General features: G+C 35.9%; 1 protein-coding gene across 3 annotated transcripts in view; it reads left to right on the plus strand.

Annotated features, from left to right (window-relative positions):
- Positions 1 to 16355, plus strand: part of ZNF326 (zinc finger protein 326) — a 46391-nt gene that overhangs the window by 257 nt on the left and 29779 nt on the right. Inside the window, exons 2-6 of one of the 3 annotated variants that reach the window (XM_045801819.2) lie at positions 2222 to 2266; positions 9894 to 9929; positions 10025 to 10136; positions 12268 to 12673; positions 15054 to 15252. In XM_045801819.2, the coding sequence (XP_045657775.2) occupies positions 2222 to 2266; positions 9894 to 9929; positions 10025 to 10136; positions 12268 to 12673; positions 15054 to 15252 (798 nt within the window). Of the gene's footprint in view, positions 1 to 2221; positions 2267 to 9893; positions 9984 to 10024; positions 10137 to 12267; positions 12674 to 15053; positions 15253 to 16355 lie in introns of those variants that run through there. The other 2 variants (XM_087866091.1, XM_087866092.1) reach the window with 2 other exon arrangements.

The following is a 16355-nucleotide window of genomic DNA, read 5'->3' on the forward strand; positions in this document are numbered from 1 at the left end:
TGGGCTTTGTTCTGCGGGCCCGGAGGCCGCCCGCCCGCCGCGGGCCCAGTGCCCGGAATCGGCCCGTGTGCGGACCCGCGCGCCCTGTCGCTCCCGCCCGGCGCCCGCTGCCGCCGGGGACCTGGGAGTTCGTGCCGGCCTCGGTGCGGGGAAGGGCGCGCCCAGAGCGCCAAGGCCTCCGGACTCGGGCCCCGGACTCGCGCTCCGGACTCGCCCCGGCCGCGGTGCGTGGAAATTGCCCCGACGCCTCCAACTCCCCGGTGTCGGGCAGAGGGGCGAGTGGGGCCTCCCCTGCCTCGTCTCGCATTCGCCCCACAGGGCGGCGACCCAGCGCGTCCGTTTAGTAAATCCTCTCTACCAGGTTGCTTCTTACCAATTTTCAGAGGCTTGTTCACAGTGATGTTTGTCTTAGTTTAAGCTGAGTTTAAAGGGCGTCAGTAAGTGACAAGTATAGGTAGATATCTGTACAGAGTGAAAACTAAATTATTACTGATTAGCAAACTAGATATTTACCCACCAAAATTACCTGGTCATTAATGCCTAATTTGAAATACTTCTGCGAAGCAAAGCATTTTTCCTCTGTATTTTGTATGGATGGGACTTAAGTTAGTCAGAATTCTGGCACAGCATCACATGCCCTTCAGATTCAGTTCTGTGCCAGCCGCCTGGGTTGGACTTACCGTTTAAATAAACTGTATTTCAGCAATACCTTTCAGTTGTCTCTGACGCTAGTTCTTTAAACCATTTTCACGGGCTCACAAAGTAAAATTAATTTGGTCTTCACCTTGTCTTCAAATCTTGCCTAACTTTCATAGGAATTGGTGTCAAGATAAAATGCGTCCCTAATGACAGCATTAGGGTTTGAGTGATTAAACTGGACTTAATCCTGAGTAGCTAGACGTTTCTAATAAAACAGACTCACTAACTAGTTGAAGTCCCAAACCCAACCAAAACCCAGTTTTCTTTAACATTGTATGTAGTGTGATCTCAGCATGTGAGTCTGACTAGATGATCTTTTGATCTTGGATTTGATTTCATGCCACAAAGAATTACAGCTGCCAAATCTAAGTATATGAAAGGGTACTAGAATAACCCTTTTGTGGATCCTTTTAAATTACTTTGAAATAGGAAGTTCAGCTCTTAAGAGTAGCACACTCTGATGTTTTTGTTTGTTTTGGTTGGACTTCGACTTGTTTTGATACAGATACCTTTAAACTATGAATATTTGAAGTGCCAAAGCTGGGAATGAAACTTGAAAAAATATATATTATGGTGGTTTCATGGTAAAGTTTGATGACAGTACCAACACCCAGGGTACAGCAAAAGCTTCCTAGGTGGGGGGAGGGAACAATGGGAGTGGTGTAAACCCCCCCCCCCGAATCCATTTTCTGTAGAGAATTGAAACAACAATAATAAAACTTAGTATGTTTGCTTTTTATTGTCACCATGTGCCTACAATTCCAACCGTGTCAGTAATAAAATTATAAACAGTGTCAGCGAGAAAATACTCCCCCTCTTGCTTCCTCTATACTGCTATATTTGGGAGTGGAATTTGACTAACAATGTATCTGAATCTAATCTGATGTAGTGTAGCTGGATACTGTTGTATCTGAGTGACCACTATATTAACTTCCTTTCTTTTAGTATTTGTTAGTAAAATTAATAATTTAACGATTGCCAAGTCAGTTTTGACGGAAATCGCCAATATGGTTTTTGGTGATGGCGTATCCTGGATAGATATAGCGCAGGCACACACATACATATGTGCATATGCATTCTCCAATAAGGTCTTGAAACCTTAGAAAGCAAATAGGTACAAGAACTATATTAACTTTGAAAAAATTATATGTTACATAGAATCAATACTCAGATGGCCCTTTTTGCAATATTTGATACATAATTTAATCTATCTGCCTTCCCTTTGTTACCCTGTATAAATCAGTACTGGATTCCTCTTTTGGCAGTTATTATATATCAGGTGTTATAAGCTGATTTTTTACATTATTGTAATTTGGATGATAAACCTGCCTCTTGGGGAGTTAGTGAAGAGGAAGAGATCTGTGTTTCCCTATATGAAATATTTGTAATTATTTATACCCCATTTTTGCAGATAAGTGAGTTAATGGCATTTTTAAAAATTGTGTTTGATTTGAATAGATGAGTAACTTCAGATTTTTGCAAATATTGCACTAATTTCTTTCTGTTAAATGTGTCTTCATAGATTACACACACTCTGCTTGCAGAAATACTTATCAGGGCTTTAATGGTGAGTATCCTCTTTCATTTATTCTTAAATATGTTAAAGGAATGCATTTCAGTTTGTGCACATAAAGTAACAGTGTAAAAAGCCAGTTCTACCTTGTTTCAGTCATTGTGTTGTCTCTTAATGTATCATTGCTCTGTGTTAATGTTGTCATACTATGTGTAGTATTGGGATTAGGGAATTTGGGATCAGAAAAAGTTAGGGCTATTCAGATTAGTTTGACTCTTTGTTTTATTTGAATTATGATTCCTTTAATTTATTCCAAAAGGCCTTTAATTTATTCCAGAAGGCCTTGACTACATTCTGCATGATGAGTTATAAGAAACTAGCTGAGTTATTTTTGCTGAATGAGAGGCTTTGGTATTGAATAATGTAGATTAAGTGGATTATTGGCTTGGTTTTATAGTCCTTCTAATGTAATGCATTTTGACCTTGTTTTTGAGGTCATTTGCTTTAATGTGTCGAAATGTGTTTGTATATAAAGAGCTGTCTAGAGGAGCACAAGAAGGAGCCTGATTATTTATTGACTTAAGCATGATATTAGAGTTGTGACTACAGAGCTAGATAAAATCGTAAGAGGTATGCAGAATACAATTGGATATTGTTTTGATAGTTATTGAAGTTAAGACTCTGCCAGATAGGATGATAACATAAAAAAGAATGTGGAACAATTCAGTGAGGTTAAAAAAGGACCCCAGAGGGGAAGTAAATATCCTGATTGCCAGAGAAATGGAAAATTCAACTATTGTACAGAATATAATGTATTCATAAAATAAAACTGAAGCAAATGTACTACTAAATAAAGCTGTGCCATTTTATGAGAATAATTACTATCCAATTAATTTATTTGTATCATGTCTAAGAGTTTAGAGAAACTTTGTATTGGATGTGGGATAAAAGACTCAAGGTATAGGAAGTAGTCAGTATATATTGAATGTTAAAGAATATAGTTTTTTTTTTTTTAAGCTTTTATTTTTAAGTGATCTCTACACCCAACCTGGGGCTGGGACCTACAACCCCGAGATCAAGAGTCTCACGCTCTACCAACTGAGCCAGCCAGGCCCCCTGGAGAATACAGGGTTTTTTTTTGTCTTTGTTTTTTGGTTTTTTTTTTTTAAAGATTTTATTTATTCATTTGAGATTGAGAGAGAGCACAAATGGGGGGGAGGTAAAAGAAGAGGGAGAAGCAGACTCCCCACTGAGCTGGGAACCCAGTGGATGTGGGGCTCCATCCCAAGACCCGGAGATCAGGACCCAAGCCCAAGGCAGACGCTTAACCAACTGAGCCACCCAGCTGCCAAATTTGGATTGGAGAGTGATGTAATAAAATTAGCAAAGGAAGTTTGATTTGCATCCACACTTAGGTAGATTGAAAACTGGAAAGTTAGGAGTGCCTGGCTGGCTCGATCAGTTGGTAGAGCATGCGACTCTTGCTCTTGGGGTTGTAGGTTCAAGCCCCACATTTGGCGTAGAGATTACTTAAAAATAAAATCTTAAAAAAAAAAAAAAGAAAACTGGAAAATTAGCTAAAAAACCATTTCATAAATTTAAGTGTTAGGATTTAAAGACCCTGAACTTGGGAGATGACAAAATTAAAATTTTTTTAAAGATTTTATTTATCTACTTGAGAGAGAGCAAGCAAGCAAGAGAGTACAAGTCGGGGAGAGGGGCAGAGGGAGAGGGAAGAGCAGACTCCCCACTGAGCAGGGAGCCTGACTCAGGGCTAGATCCCAGGAACCCAGGACAGTGACCTGAGCCAAAGGCAGATGATTGACTGAGCCACGCAGGCACCTGACAGTAGTAATTTTTAAAATATTAAGATGTTTCTAGAGAAAATTAGCAGAATTTGCAAGCTGACTAGTAGTGAGTAGAAAATTGAGAAGGACGAAAAAAATGAGTCCAAGATTTTAAACTGGAGTGAGTAGGACTAATACTTTCACCAAAGAGAGAGATTTGGAATGATAGAAGGCTTCAGTTTCTAGTAGTGTTTATCAGAGAGTTGGACTTAATGTCTAAATGTAGGACTTTGAAATGCAGGATCATACCAGGCCAGAAGTTTGTTTTCTTAATGTATAGTCATCATGCTATACATTATATCCCCATGACTTGTTTTTTTATAGCTGAACGTTTGTACCTCTTGATTCCGTTTGCCCACCTCTACCCTCCCCTCTAGTGACCACCAATTTGTTCTCTGTATCAATAAACTTGTTTTTTTTTTTGTTTGTTTTGTTTTATTTAGATTCCACATACATGTGAAATCATTCAGTATTTGTTTTTCTTTGTAACTTATTTCACCTAGCATAATGCCCTCAGGGTCCATCATTGTTGTTGCAAATGGTAAGATTCCATTCCTTTTTATGGCTGAGTCCTATTCCATTGTATATCTATACCCCATCTTCTTTATCTTTTCATTCTTCAGTGGACACTTAGGTTGTATCCCTGTCTAGCTATTGTAAATAAAGCTGTAGTGAACATGGGGGTGCATATATTTTTTTGGATTAATGTTTTACTAATGTTATGACTTTCATTTTTTCCTCTTAATGTTAAGTTCCAACATTGTGATTGTTAGATTCCCCTGGAGAGCTTTTTCAGAGTATATCTGTTCAGGTCATACTCTAGTCCTCTTGAATCTTAATTTTAGACAAGTGGTCCCTGGTTGTGCATGTTATGAAAAAGTACTCTGAATGATTTTGGAATGCAGTGCTGGTTAAAGATCATTATTTTACATTATTTTGAGGTCTGGGTTATCTACATTTTATAAATAAGAATTAATTTCAGAGATATAATTTGACTTCATTTAACAAATATTTCTTGAGTGAACGCTGTATATCAGATACTACTCTAGGAGCTGGCAATATAGCAGTGAACAAATATCCTTGCCCTTCAGGGGAACATACAATCTAGTGGGATGAAATGGAAAGTAAACAAGATAAAGAAGTAACATATATTGTATGTTAGATGGTAATAATTGGTTAGGAGAAAAACAGCAGAGGGGCGGGGCGGTGGTGGTAGTGGTGGTGGTGTTGGTGGTAGTGTGTGTATGTGTTGGGGAGGGACTTATTAAGGAGGTAAAATTTGAGCTCAGATTTGAGGAGGTGAGGATGCAAGCCATGGGGCTATCTAGAGGAAGAATGCTGTAGGCTTTAGAAAATAAAAGATGTGTAGTTACCAAATGAAGCCAACAATACAATTCATTGTTAACGTTGTATTTTCCAGTGACTGAGATGATGTAAAAAGTACTGGAAAACCTGTCAAGTTCCAAATTTCCTCCATACCATTTCTTGGAAGGAAGTTGTATTTCCAGTGTTTCCATGTTTCCTTCCTGCTTCATAATAACTTCTTATATAAATAGCAGACCAAAAAGGGAGAGCATTCCAAATAGAGGGAAAGCAGGAATAAAGGTAGGGTTGAGTGCATTGTGGTTCAGAGAGACTTAAGAGGAATGTTTTTTTTTGTTGTTTTTTGTTTGTTTGTTTTTTTGGTTTTTGTTTTTTTTTGTTTTTTTTTTTTGTAAGTAGGCTCTATGCCCAGTGTGGAGCCCAACACGGGGCTTGAACTCAGGACCCTGAGATCAAGACCTGGATGCTTAACTAACTGAGCCACCCAGGTGCCCCTAGACTTAAGAAGAGGTTTTTCTAGACCAGATGATTTTTTTGCTGAACAGTCTTAAGGTTAGAGTGGTGAGAGTTGTAGCCAGAGGCATTGAAAATCAAAGATAATTTGTTTATATCTAAGAGACAGTAGGAAATAAAGACCTGAAAGAGTGGAGGGATTGAAAAGTACAGATACAGAAGAAGAGCATTCCAGGCAGAGGGAGCAGCAGGTGCCAAAATGGTATATACTTATTGTATTCTAGGGATAGCAAGGGGCCTAGTATACCTGGAGGGGAGTGATAAGGGGGAATAGTAGCTGATGAAGTTAAGAAGTGATGGTGTGGATTATACAGGGCAGTATTTCTCAACTTAAGCAGTATTGGCATTTTGGAATAGATAATTCTCTGTTGTGGGGGACGTCTTGTGCATTTTAGAGTGTTTAGCTGCGTCCTTGGCCTTTGTGCTAGATGTGAGGAGCACCCGCCCTTTGGTTTTGACAACCAAAAGTGCTTTCAGACATTGTAAAATGTCCCCTGGAGAGCAAAATTGTCCTTGGTTCAGAGAGACTGTGTAGGGCCTTACAGATTATTTAAGGCTTTGGCTTTTACTTTGAGTAAGATGAGAAGAAGCCATTGGAAGTTACTGAGCATTGAACATGATTTAAACTTAAACTTTAACAGAATTATTTTGGCTATTTTCTTCAGAATAAACAGGGAGGAAAGTGAAAGCAGGAAAGCCAGTTAGGAGGCTGTTGTAGTAATGTAAGTGAGAGATGCTGGTGGCCTCTAGCAGGATGCTGGTAGTGTGGATATGGTGAAAAGTGGTCCGTTCAGGACTTAGTGTCAGACAATGTATTATTTTGATCCTTAGTCAGGTGTTTTTTTCCCATTATACTCCTCAGCTCCTTCCCTGTGATTTAATTGTAACTGAGTTTTAACATTAGTTGAGCTTATTTGTATGATAGGGTGATCAAAACAATAGATTTGATTTAAAATATTAGGTCAGTTTTATTTTTGAATGAATTAGTTTCATTTAATATTAATAGTAAAGATATAATGTTATATTCTTAGAGTTTTATTTTTAAAGTGATTTTTAAATTCATTTGGTAACCTGGAAGAATATTGTTTATATATAAGCAGTCATAGAATCTATATTCCTATAATCAAACTGATTACATAGCATAAAAAAGGTTGGGTGTTCAATAAATATTAGTGATTTATGACTCCATAGTTAAATAAAAACACACAGAATAAAAAACAGAAGGATTTAGTATCCAAATGCAGCCTCTGTGAGCTCAGAATTGAAACTAGCAGAAATAACAAAATATAAGACTTTTTTACTTTGTGTGCCTGAGCCTAACTCTTAAGATTATTATTATTATTAATTATTTTTTTAAAAGATTTTATTCATTTATTTGTTTATTTGTTTAGAGAGAGTGTGCACAAACAGGGGGAAGCGTAAGGGCAGAGGGAGAGAGAATCCCAAGCAGACTCCATGCTGAGCGCAGAGTCCAGGGTAGGTCTCAATCTCATGATACTGAGATCATGACCTGAGGTGAAACCAGGAGTTGTATGCTTAACCGGCTGAACCACTTGAGCCACCCCTTAAGATTATTTTTAATATGAGGCTTAGAAGAAGGCTTTTAATTGTCAAATTTTTATATTAATTTCAAAATTGCCCTCTATCTAATACAGCGTAAGCGTAAGTTACCAACTCTGAAGACAAATAATTGACTATTTTATTAGTTTAGAACTGTGTTGTCTAATGTGGTCCACTAGCCGCATGTAACTGTTGAGTACTTGCAATGTGGATAGTTGGAATTGAGATGTGCTGTAAATGTAAATTACATACCTCATAAGAAGTCTTAGTATGAAAACAATGTAAGAGCTCATTAGTACTTTTTGTATATTGATAAACTTTTTGTTCTCTGTTATACATACTGGTACATACAAGTTCTATAAAATTCTAAATTTCACTTGAAAGCTCAAATTTTATTATTGGCAGTACGTACTGTTACTTGTTTTCCTTGAACTGACAGTTTTACTGTGTTCATTTTTGAGAAAATGTCTGCCAAATGCTTAAGTCTGACGACCTTAGTTTTTGAATTTGGTCTGTCTTTCTAGTAAAAATAGTCTTCCTTGTAAAAGTGTCTAATTCAGTTAATCAAGTACTTGCACAGTGGCTTTTCCTGGAGAAAACTGTGGTACTTTGGTATGCAGCAAAATTACTTTCTTTATGTGTATTTCCTATTTCACTACAGAGAATATCAGAAAGAAAATGTACTCAAAGGTGACGATTTAATAAAACTAGTAATTCTTACTGCTTCATCAAGGACATTTTTAAGTGGAGATGGCACTCTATTTTATTATTTTTTACTGCAAGTGTGCAGTGTTGAGGACTGCAATGGCTGCTGGTACAGCTTGGTGCCACTGCCTTGATTTGCTCTGTGGCATAACCAGTTTTACCCACCAGTGCTTTTTCGGTGCAAATGTCAACCTGTGAAAAAGGCAAATAATGTTGTAGTATTATTTATGAAAATAGTTTGGTCTTGTGGATCCCCGAAAGGGTCCTGGCAACTCCCAGTGGTGAACAGACTATTCCTTGAGAACTGTAGCTCTGGGGTATATACAAAATTAATAAAAATCAGACCCTGACCACAAGACTAGTGTACATTTAAGATGAGGTCACAAGTTGCAGAATGTAAGGCAAAGTATCATAAGCACCACAGAAGAGATACAGACTTGTAGATGTTTAGAAGAAAGAGATAATCATCAACTGAGACAGTATCATTGAAAGTGTTCTTGAAAGGGTCAGTATTTGAAATGGACTTTAAAAGATGAGATTTCAAGAACAGATGTTTGGGGTTTTAGAGGAGAGCATTTCATGTAAAAGCAACAGCATAAAGCTAGAGGGGTGGATACTTACTGAACTTTGGGAAAGTCATTTCATTTGTTTGGATTTTAGCTCTCTAATCTATAAAATAAGAAGATTGAATTTTATCCTTTAGGTTGCTTCCAGCTTTAAAGTTGCAAGATTCTGAGTGGTCTTTTTGTGAAGTTGTTGCTATTGTCATTATTATTATTGTTGTTGTTAGGACCAGAAATATTTAAGTGATTGTAATTAAAATTTAGTGTTAAAAAATATAAATTAAGGTATTTGCTCTGTGTATACTCTTGTATTTATTAGTGCATAAAATTTGGGGAGGGTGGTAATGAAGATTTTTAAAGGACTTTATAGGATACATTCTAAATGGTTTTAAAATTTTTTCATTTTTATAATCATAGTAAATTCATTTTATTACTTCTTTTGTATTTTTCATGTCAAAGGTTGGGATATAGGTGGAATTGCAGTGTGATAAAATATACTCAGTACCCTTAATGTATTAGAATTTTTTTTTAGTGTTTTGCGTTGCTAGAGTTCACATTCATTCCATTTACTCAGAGTATTTGAGGATTTAAATGCTTATTGAGTTATTATTATTTACAGGGATAGTACCACAGATTGGCCCCCTACTCCATGATTTTACTTTTTAAAATGACTATTTCAGTTAATATATGAACAGATTGAAATCAGGGTAGTTGAAAAAGTGGCTACTTCTGGGTTTTTAGACATTTTGAGGATAGTTAGATGCAAAAACTATACTTAAAACAAAAATTTTTCTTCTTGACGTTATTGAATGCTGACTTTTCTTGAGAGTAGAAATTATTTATTATTGATTACATACTATGTCATTCCTTATACAGTACCTTAAAGGAGTACTCTAGTCAAATAAATATTGGCTAAATTGAAAATAATTCTAACATAGAACTTTTTAGTTGATAATCTTTTTTTTTTTATTTAGTTTTCTTAACAAATCTAATTTTTCAGTAGATTATCCTCTGTGAGTTTTTTCCTTCCATGTCTAGTGTGAATTTAGCTTAAATGTTAGTGATGAATTATTCTCTCAGATAACTGATATGAGTATCTCGTGTTTTATGCAAAGATTCCCAAAGAGAATGGTATATTTTACTGACCTTTTGTTATTGACTCTGTTTTAGGAATGGATCGTGATTATGGCCCCGGATCTTATGGAGGTCTGACATTCAAGGATATTTATCTAAAAATTCTTCTTTTGGGTGCCAGTAAAGGTGAGCATCATTTAATTTTTTTCTTTTTAAACTCTTTATAGGGATGGATCGTGACTATGGCCATGGATCCTATGGGGGTCAAAGATCCATGGACTCCTACCTAAACCAGTCATATGGCATGGACAATCACAGTGGTGGTGGTGGGGGTAGCAGGTAAATTGCTTAATCACTTGGCCAAATAATTAGATGACTATAAGATTCTGGATATTTTAAGTATTCCTTAGGCATGTTATGATACTTGAACTTCACTATTTGGTATTGAATAGTCACCTTAAGTGTTTAGTGGTGTCAGTTAATGGTTCTAAAAATTATCTCAGGGTCACTGACAGACATTATTTTAGGAAAACTTCAAGTAGCTATTTTCATTTCAATATAATAGAGTAAGATTTTCTGTCTTCAGTAGCGAATTTTTTTTTTTTTTTACTTCTTTTACTTTTAACTCCTTATCATTCAGAATATTCTCAACAAATGATATAAAAATGTTATTGGAAATATTATTTGTGAAGTTTTTGTCTTTATGAGTTTTAAAAGTATCTTTTCTAATGTGGGGGGTTCTGTAAAGCAGCAAAGCAGTCTTTGACTGGAATGGGTTTAACTGAACCAGTCTAGCAACATTCAGTTTCTGAGAAACATTTAAGATAGTTATTCTTTTAATTTTAGAGTAAGTTGTAAGAGCATATTGTAATAATAAAATGTTCTTTAAGTTCATGTCTAGGTTATTTATTGGCAGATACTACTTACACCAAAAACACTGTGCTCTTAAGCTAGGAGCATTGTATCAAAGCCTTGAATACTATACCTTCGCTTATTTTAATGCACTAGAGTTTAGACTTTTTATATTTCACTGCTGATACTGTGTAAAGCTTAACCCTAGTTGAACTAGTATAGGCTTTAGGGTTGACTACATTTCAGGCTAAGGGGGTATACCTTTTGAGGCACAGATATTTGTACTAAGTATAACTAGTCAGGTAACATTTGAAACTATCCTCCTTCTTCATAAGTTGAAGGATCTGGATTCCTTAAGGATGGACTGAATGATGCTTTACTTTCCTTCTTTCTGCTTCAAGTGTGCCACTATGGTTTATAGTAGAGGAAAATCACAAAAATGAACAGATACAATTTTGCTTATGTGATAGATGTTTTAAAAAGAGTTGGAAAGAGGAATAATTTTTATTTGGTTACCAGGATTCAGAAGTAAATAGTGCATTCTATTTAGTGATCTGTAAATAATTGAAGTAATGTAACACATTTAAATGTTTTAATATATCCGTTATTGCCCTGTTGCATTGTAAATGTGTTGTGCATAAACTCTGTAGATGTTATCGTTTATCTCATGTGTAATTGTGGGCCTTTATAAAACTATGTTGTAAGATACCAAGCAACTTTTGTAATCCATGCTTTGGATTTGTGAGAAGTAAGATGATTTGTTTCTTCTGTTGACTCTATTAAAACCTTGAGGAGACTGTGTGCTCCCCTTTTTTAGAGTAGTTTTATGTGATAATTTCCTGCCAGGAAAGAATTTTTTTAAATAATTGAAGACATAAAATGTATTCTTTCTCATCTGCCTTGATAATTTATATGCAGAGGGTATATGTTGGTGGTCTTTTACTTTTATGTTCTATTTTATGTGCTTATCCTCTAGATTTGTTAGATTTGCTAGTCTACAAATGGAAAGTGACTGAGGATTGATTATTGACCTTACCCAAAGTTGGGCAGGATATTAAATTTCATAACCAGAAATAATTCTCCAAATTTTGATTGCTATAGACACAATGAAGCAATTTTGTGATATAGATTATCGGGGGTACAAAAGGATCTCTTTTGTGTCACAAATAGCTTATATCGGTGTAGTCTTCAATTTTCGTTCCCTATTAAAAGCCAAAATATTGTAAATATTTGGTATTTTCCAATACTAGGGATGGATTCAAAGAAAGTTTGAGTAGTTTGTGAACTTTAGTAAATGACTTTTTCCAAGACTAGGGCTGGGCTTAAATACCAACAGACAAATCTTTTTAATAAAATAGAAAAGCTGCTACAAAGCAGATTTTTAAGCTAAGGTTTACTTGACTCAATTCATATTTAAAAACTGACACAGATAGCTTTCTATCTGGTCTCATGTTGAACTGCCCAGCCCTAATCAGGTGTGAATAAAAGTAGAACTGTGCAAACCAGTATGGTATAAATGAATTTTAGTTGATAAATGTCATCTGATAATTTGTCTTTTGAATTGTCTAACATTAGTAAGCTTACTTTTGTTTTTTCCCTCACTGTGCAACTTTTCCAGGTTTGGACCTTATGAGTCTTACGACTCCAGGTCTTCTCTGGGTGGGCGAGATCTGTACAGATCTGGCTATGGTTTTAATGAACCCGAACAAAGCCGCTTCGGAGGTAGTTATGGTGGTCGATTTGAGAGCTCCTACCGGAATAGCCTTGACTCTTTCGGAGGTAGAAACCAGGGCGGGTCTAGCTGGGAAGCACCTTACTCCCGTTCAAAATTGAGGCCTGGGTTTATGGAGGACAGAGGAAGAGAGAATTACTCTTCCTACAGCAGTTTTTCTTCACCCCATATGAAGCCTGCACCTGTAGGCTCTCGGGGGAGAGGAACGCCTGCTTATCCTGAAAGTACGTTTGGAAGCAGAAACTATGATGCTTTTGGAGGACCATCAACAGGCAGAGGCCGAGGCCGAGGAGTAAGTACAACAGAATCTTTTCAGATTCTTTTCACTAGTCACTCTTTTAAACCCTTTCAAGACCATGGTTTTCATGTAGAATAAACACTGTTCATCCCAGTGTATTTTGAAGCAAAAGCTCAATCATAAGCATAATTTTTAGGTTGCCTGTAAAAGTTTTTCCAGCACTTCAGAAAATAAGTGGCAGAGTGAGATGATTGTTCATAAGTTTTGTCAAATCTCCCTTTATTAAAAAGGTGAGGATATTAGGTTTTGGTCTAAAAGGGGTTAAAAGGAGTTGCATTTTTCCTTGTAAACACTAGCAGTTTTGCTGGTGGGACAGTTCTTGGATTATTGTAAAAGGTAACTGAACCCTTTGGAGTTTTTGAGTAGGTTAAAGGTGCAATGTATGATAAAATGTTTTACTTTGCTGCTAACTCTAGCACATAGAATTTCTTTAGAGCTCCATATTTCACATTAAACACAAAGGGACTAAAAGTTGGTGATAGATGAGGGTAGCTTAGCCATGTTTACATGGTGAAGAAGTTGATATGTTTAATAGATTGTAGAATGATTTGTGGTCAGTGTAATTACTAACTCACTCTCTTGCAATATGTCCTGTTGCTGGGTGTTCTGTTTTTCCCTTGTGTCACTAGTTTTTACTATTGAGAAATAAGTTCCTACCTGTACAAACATGTCTGGCTTCTTCCTAGGAAGTAATATTTTGTAAATCTTTGCTTACATGAGTAAATATACTAGTCTTCAGGTGTTTTATTTCAGGACATAGTATAAAGATAATGACTTACGTTCTTAGGTAACTTGACTGACATGAAATTTTACCTAGTAAGTGTACGTAGATTGTGGAGTTTTGTAGTTTGGTCATATGAAGGGTATTGTATTTTTGCTTTAATGTAAGAAATGTTTTTTTTTCTTTTTTAAAGTCAGTTACTCTTAATATTCTCTTTGCAGAGGAAAGTACTTCTGATAAAAATATGTAGTAGGGCACACGTTTTTAACTGTTCATTAGCCTTCGGTACATGAGTGTAGTTTGTCATTTTTGTGTAGAAATTTTGCATTTATAACAGTTACCCTTTACTTATGTAAAATGCATTGCACCTTTAATGGATAATTAATGAAGATATTTCTAATGTGACTCTATAAATTACCTGGTAACACTAATCTATTCAAGTCTACTAGGTTAGCTAGGGGTTCCTAAGCATAATACATAAATGTAAGCAACTGATATGTTGCTATTCCACCATAATTAGTGACTGTAGGTCAATTGAAAATTGTTGGGGTAATAAGGTTTGGGTTTTGAATTTGAAAATCAATTCCAGTTTGAAAATTTGAGAAATGCTTAACATTTTCCATGCTGTATACTACTTTAGGCGAATGATTTTTTTCTTAATGAGACTTCAAATATTAATTTTGTTTTCACAATAGAAAAACAGGCATTCCTGTACCTTGTGTTCACCATTCTAGTCTGAATGGACTTTTCTTTCTTTCCTCCTGTTAATGAAGTAGATGAACCAACAGGACTTTCTTTTTTAATCTTCACTTGTACAATTCCCATTGGATCCTTCTCTTCAGATTACTCCTCAATCTTTATCTTCTAAAAGTAAGATTAGCAGAATAAATTTCTGTGGACATGTGGCCTCTTGGTGTAGTGGATTTTGTTAATGGCAAGAGAAGAGGAAGGGACACAAGAGTCGTTTGGTTGCATGACTCTTCGTCTGTAAACTTTCGCTTCTTGGGCTTCTGGGTCAGAATATGTTTCTCTAGGTAAGAATGTGAATGGAACGTCAGATGTAATTCTTTATCTGAAGTGTGTCCTGGAAGTTGATGCATGGTTATGCTTTAACTCTCCTATTTCATACTAATGTTCCATCTCGCCTTCTCATTCCCTTTTTCAACAGGGAGAAATCCTAAATGATTTCTGGATCTTTTTTACTTCAGACTTCAGATATGGTCTTCTTTATGCATCTTAGTTTTTAAGCCAGGTTTTAGTGAAATAAAGATGTCTTTTAAGGTCTTTTCATGGGAAAACATCAATTAGGAACTCTGAAGAGGAGTTGTCAGAGAGTTGTACAAGTGGTAATATTCTGACAGGCACATATGTTGTTTATGCTCTCAAGTAATTTTGAATGGTACAAATAAAAAAATAGGAAATACCCATATTTGTTCTACTGGAAATAAAAATACTAATTCACTGGATTTGAGTTCATGTAATAATTGACAAAGCTTTTCCATGTGGTTATTCAGAGTGGACATGTAAAATTAAGTTACATTCTGGGGAGTCTTCAGGTGAAAATTATTAGATAGATAACACGTAAAATTTGTGTGAATTCCTATTTTATCTTTGGATGTTATGCTAATATTTCTTGATTTCACAAATTTGCAGCATATGAGTGATTTTGGAAGCATTCATAGACCTGGAATTGTTGTTGACTATCAAAACAAACCCACCAATGTGACAGTTGCTGCTGCAAGAGGAATAAAGAGAAAAATGATGCAACCATTCAATAAGCCTGGTGGAACCTTTATCAAGAAACCCAAGCTAGCAAAACCTGTGGAGAAGATGAGCCTCAGCAAATCACCCAGTAAGTAAGAAAACATAATTTCTATGGCTTAAGGTACTTCCAATTTTTTAAAAATTTAGTGCTTTTAGATAATTTTTTCATGTTCATATGACAAATTGCATAGTAATTACAACTGTAGAAATTAGATTTGTGAATCCTGGTGTAGTTATTAGTTGGTCACAAACATTGAAATTACCCAGAGATACTTTTTAAAAATGCACATGCCCTGGTCTACCTCTCTTCCCTAAATCCTTATTTAGGATGGAATCAGGGGCTTCTCACATGATTTTGATTCAGAGTTTTGTCTTGGGTGTTAAATTTGTTGTTGGGAGCTACTGTTGAGGATATAGTATTGTCCCATTACACAGAATCCCCTTTAGAGGACAAAGGGAAGAAATTTTTCATGGTTCCTGGTACCAGGAAATGGTGTGTTTCTTCTGGAAAATTAATTTGCTTTTAATCTTGCAGACATGACAACTCTTAGAGATAGTCACATTTCCAACTTTACATTGTTGAGAAAAAATCAAGAGCCAACCTGAAAATGAAATTCAGAAAACCATTTCATTCACGTTAACATCAACAATACTAGATACTCAGGAATAAATTTAACAAAGAAGTGTAGAACTTATACCTCAAAAACTACAAAACATTGTTGAAAGAAGTTAAAGAAGATCTAAGTAAATGGAAAAACTACATAAGTGGTTCATAGATCTGCAGACTTAACATTGTTCAGATGGTTATACTCCCCAAACTGATCTATAGATTTAGCACAATCCCTGTCAGAATTCCACCTGACTTCTTCGCAAAAACTGACAAGCTGGTTCTAAAGTTCACAGGAAATTGTAAGGGATCTAAAACAGTGGAAACAATCCTAAAAAGAAAAACAAAATAGAAAGACTCACACTTCACCTTACTTGGAAAGACTCAGCATTTCTCAGTCATCAAGGCAAAAATAAATACAAAAAAAACCAAAAAGTAATTCAGTGTACAAATAAAAATAGGCAGTATATTTGGTGTATAATATTTTGCTGCTCTATGTTTTCACCAAAGAATGCTGAAAAGACTTCCTTAGCTTCCTTAGCTTAGTCAAGGTATATCCTTGGCTTCATCTAATTTGGTCAAAT

The sequence above is a fragment of the Ursus americanus genome, chromosome 12 (assembly GCF_024610735.1).
Source record: "Ursus americanus isolate L20-20 chromosome 12, mUrsAme1.1.p, whole genome shotgun sequence".
Classification (NCBI taxonomy): Eukaryota; Metazoa; Chordata; class Mammalia; order Carnivora; family Ursidae; genus Ursus; species Ursus americanus.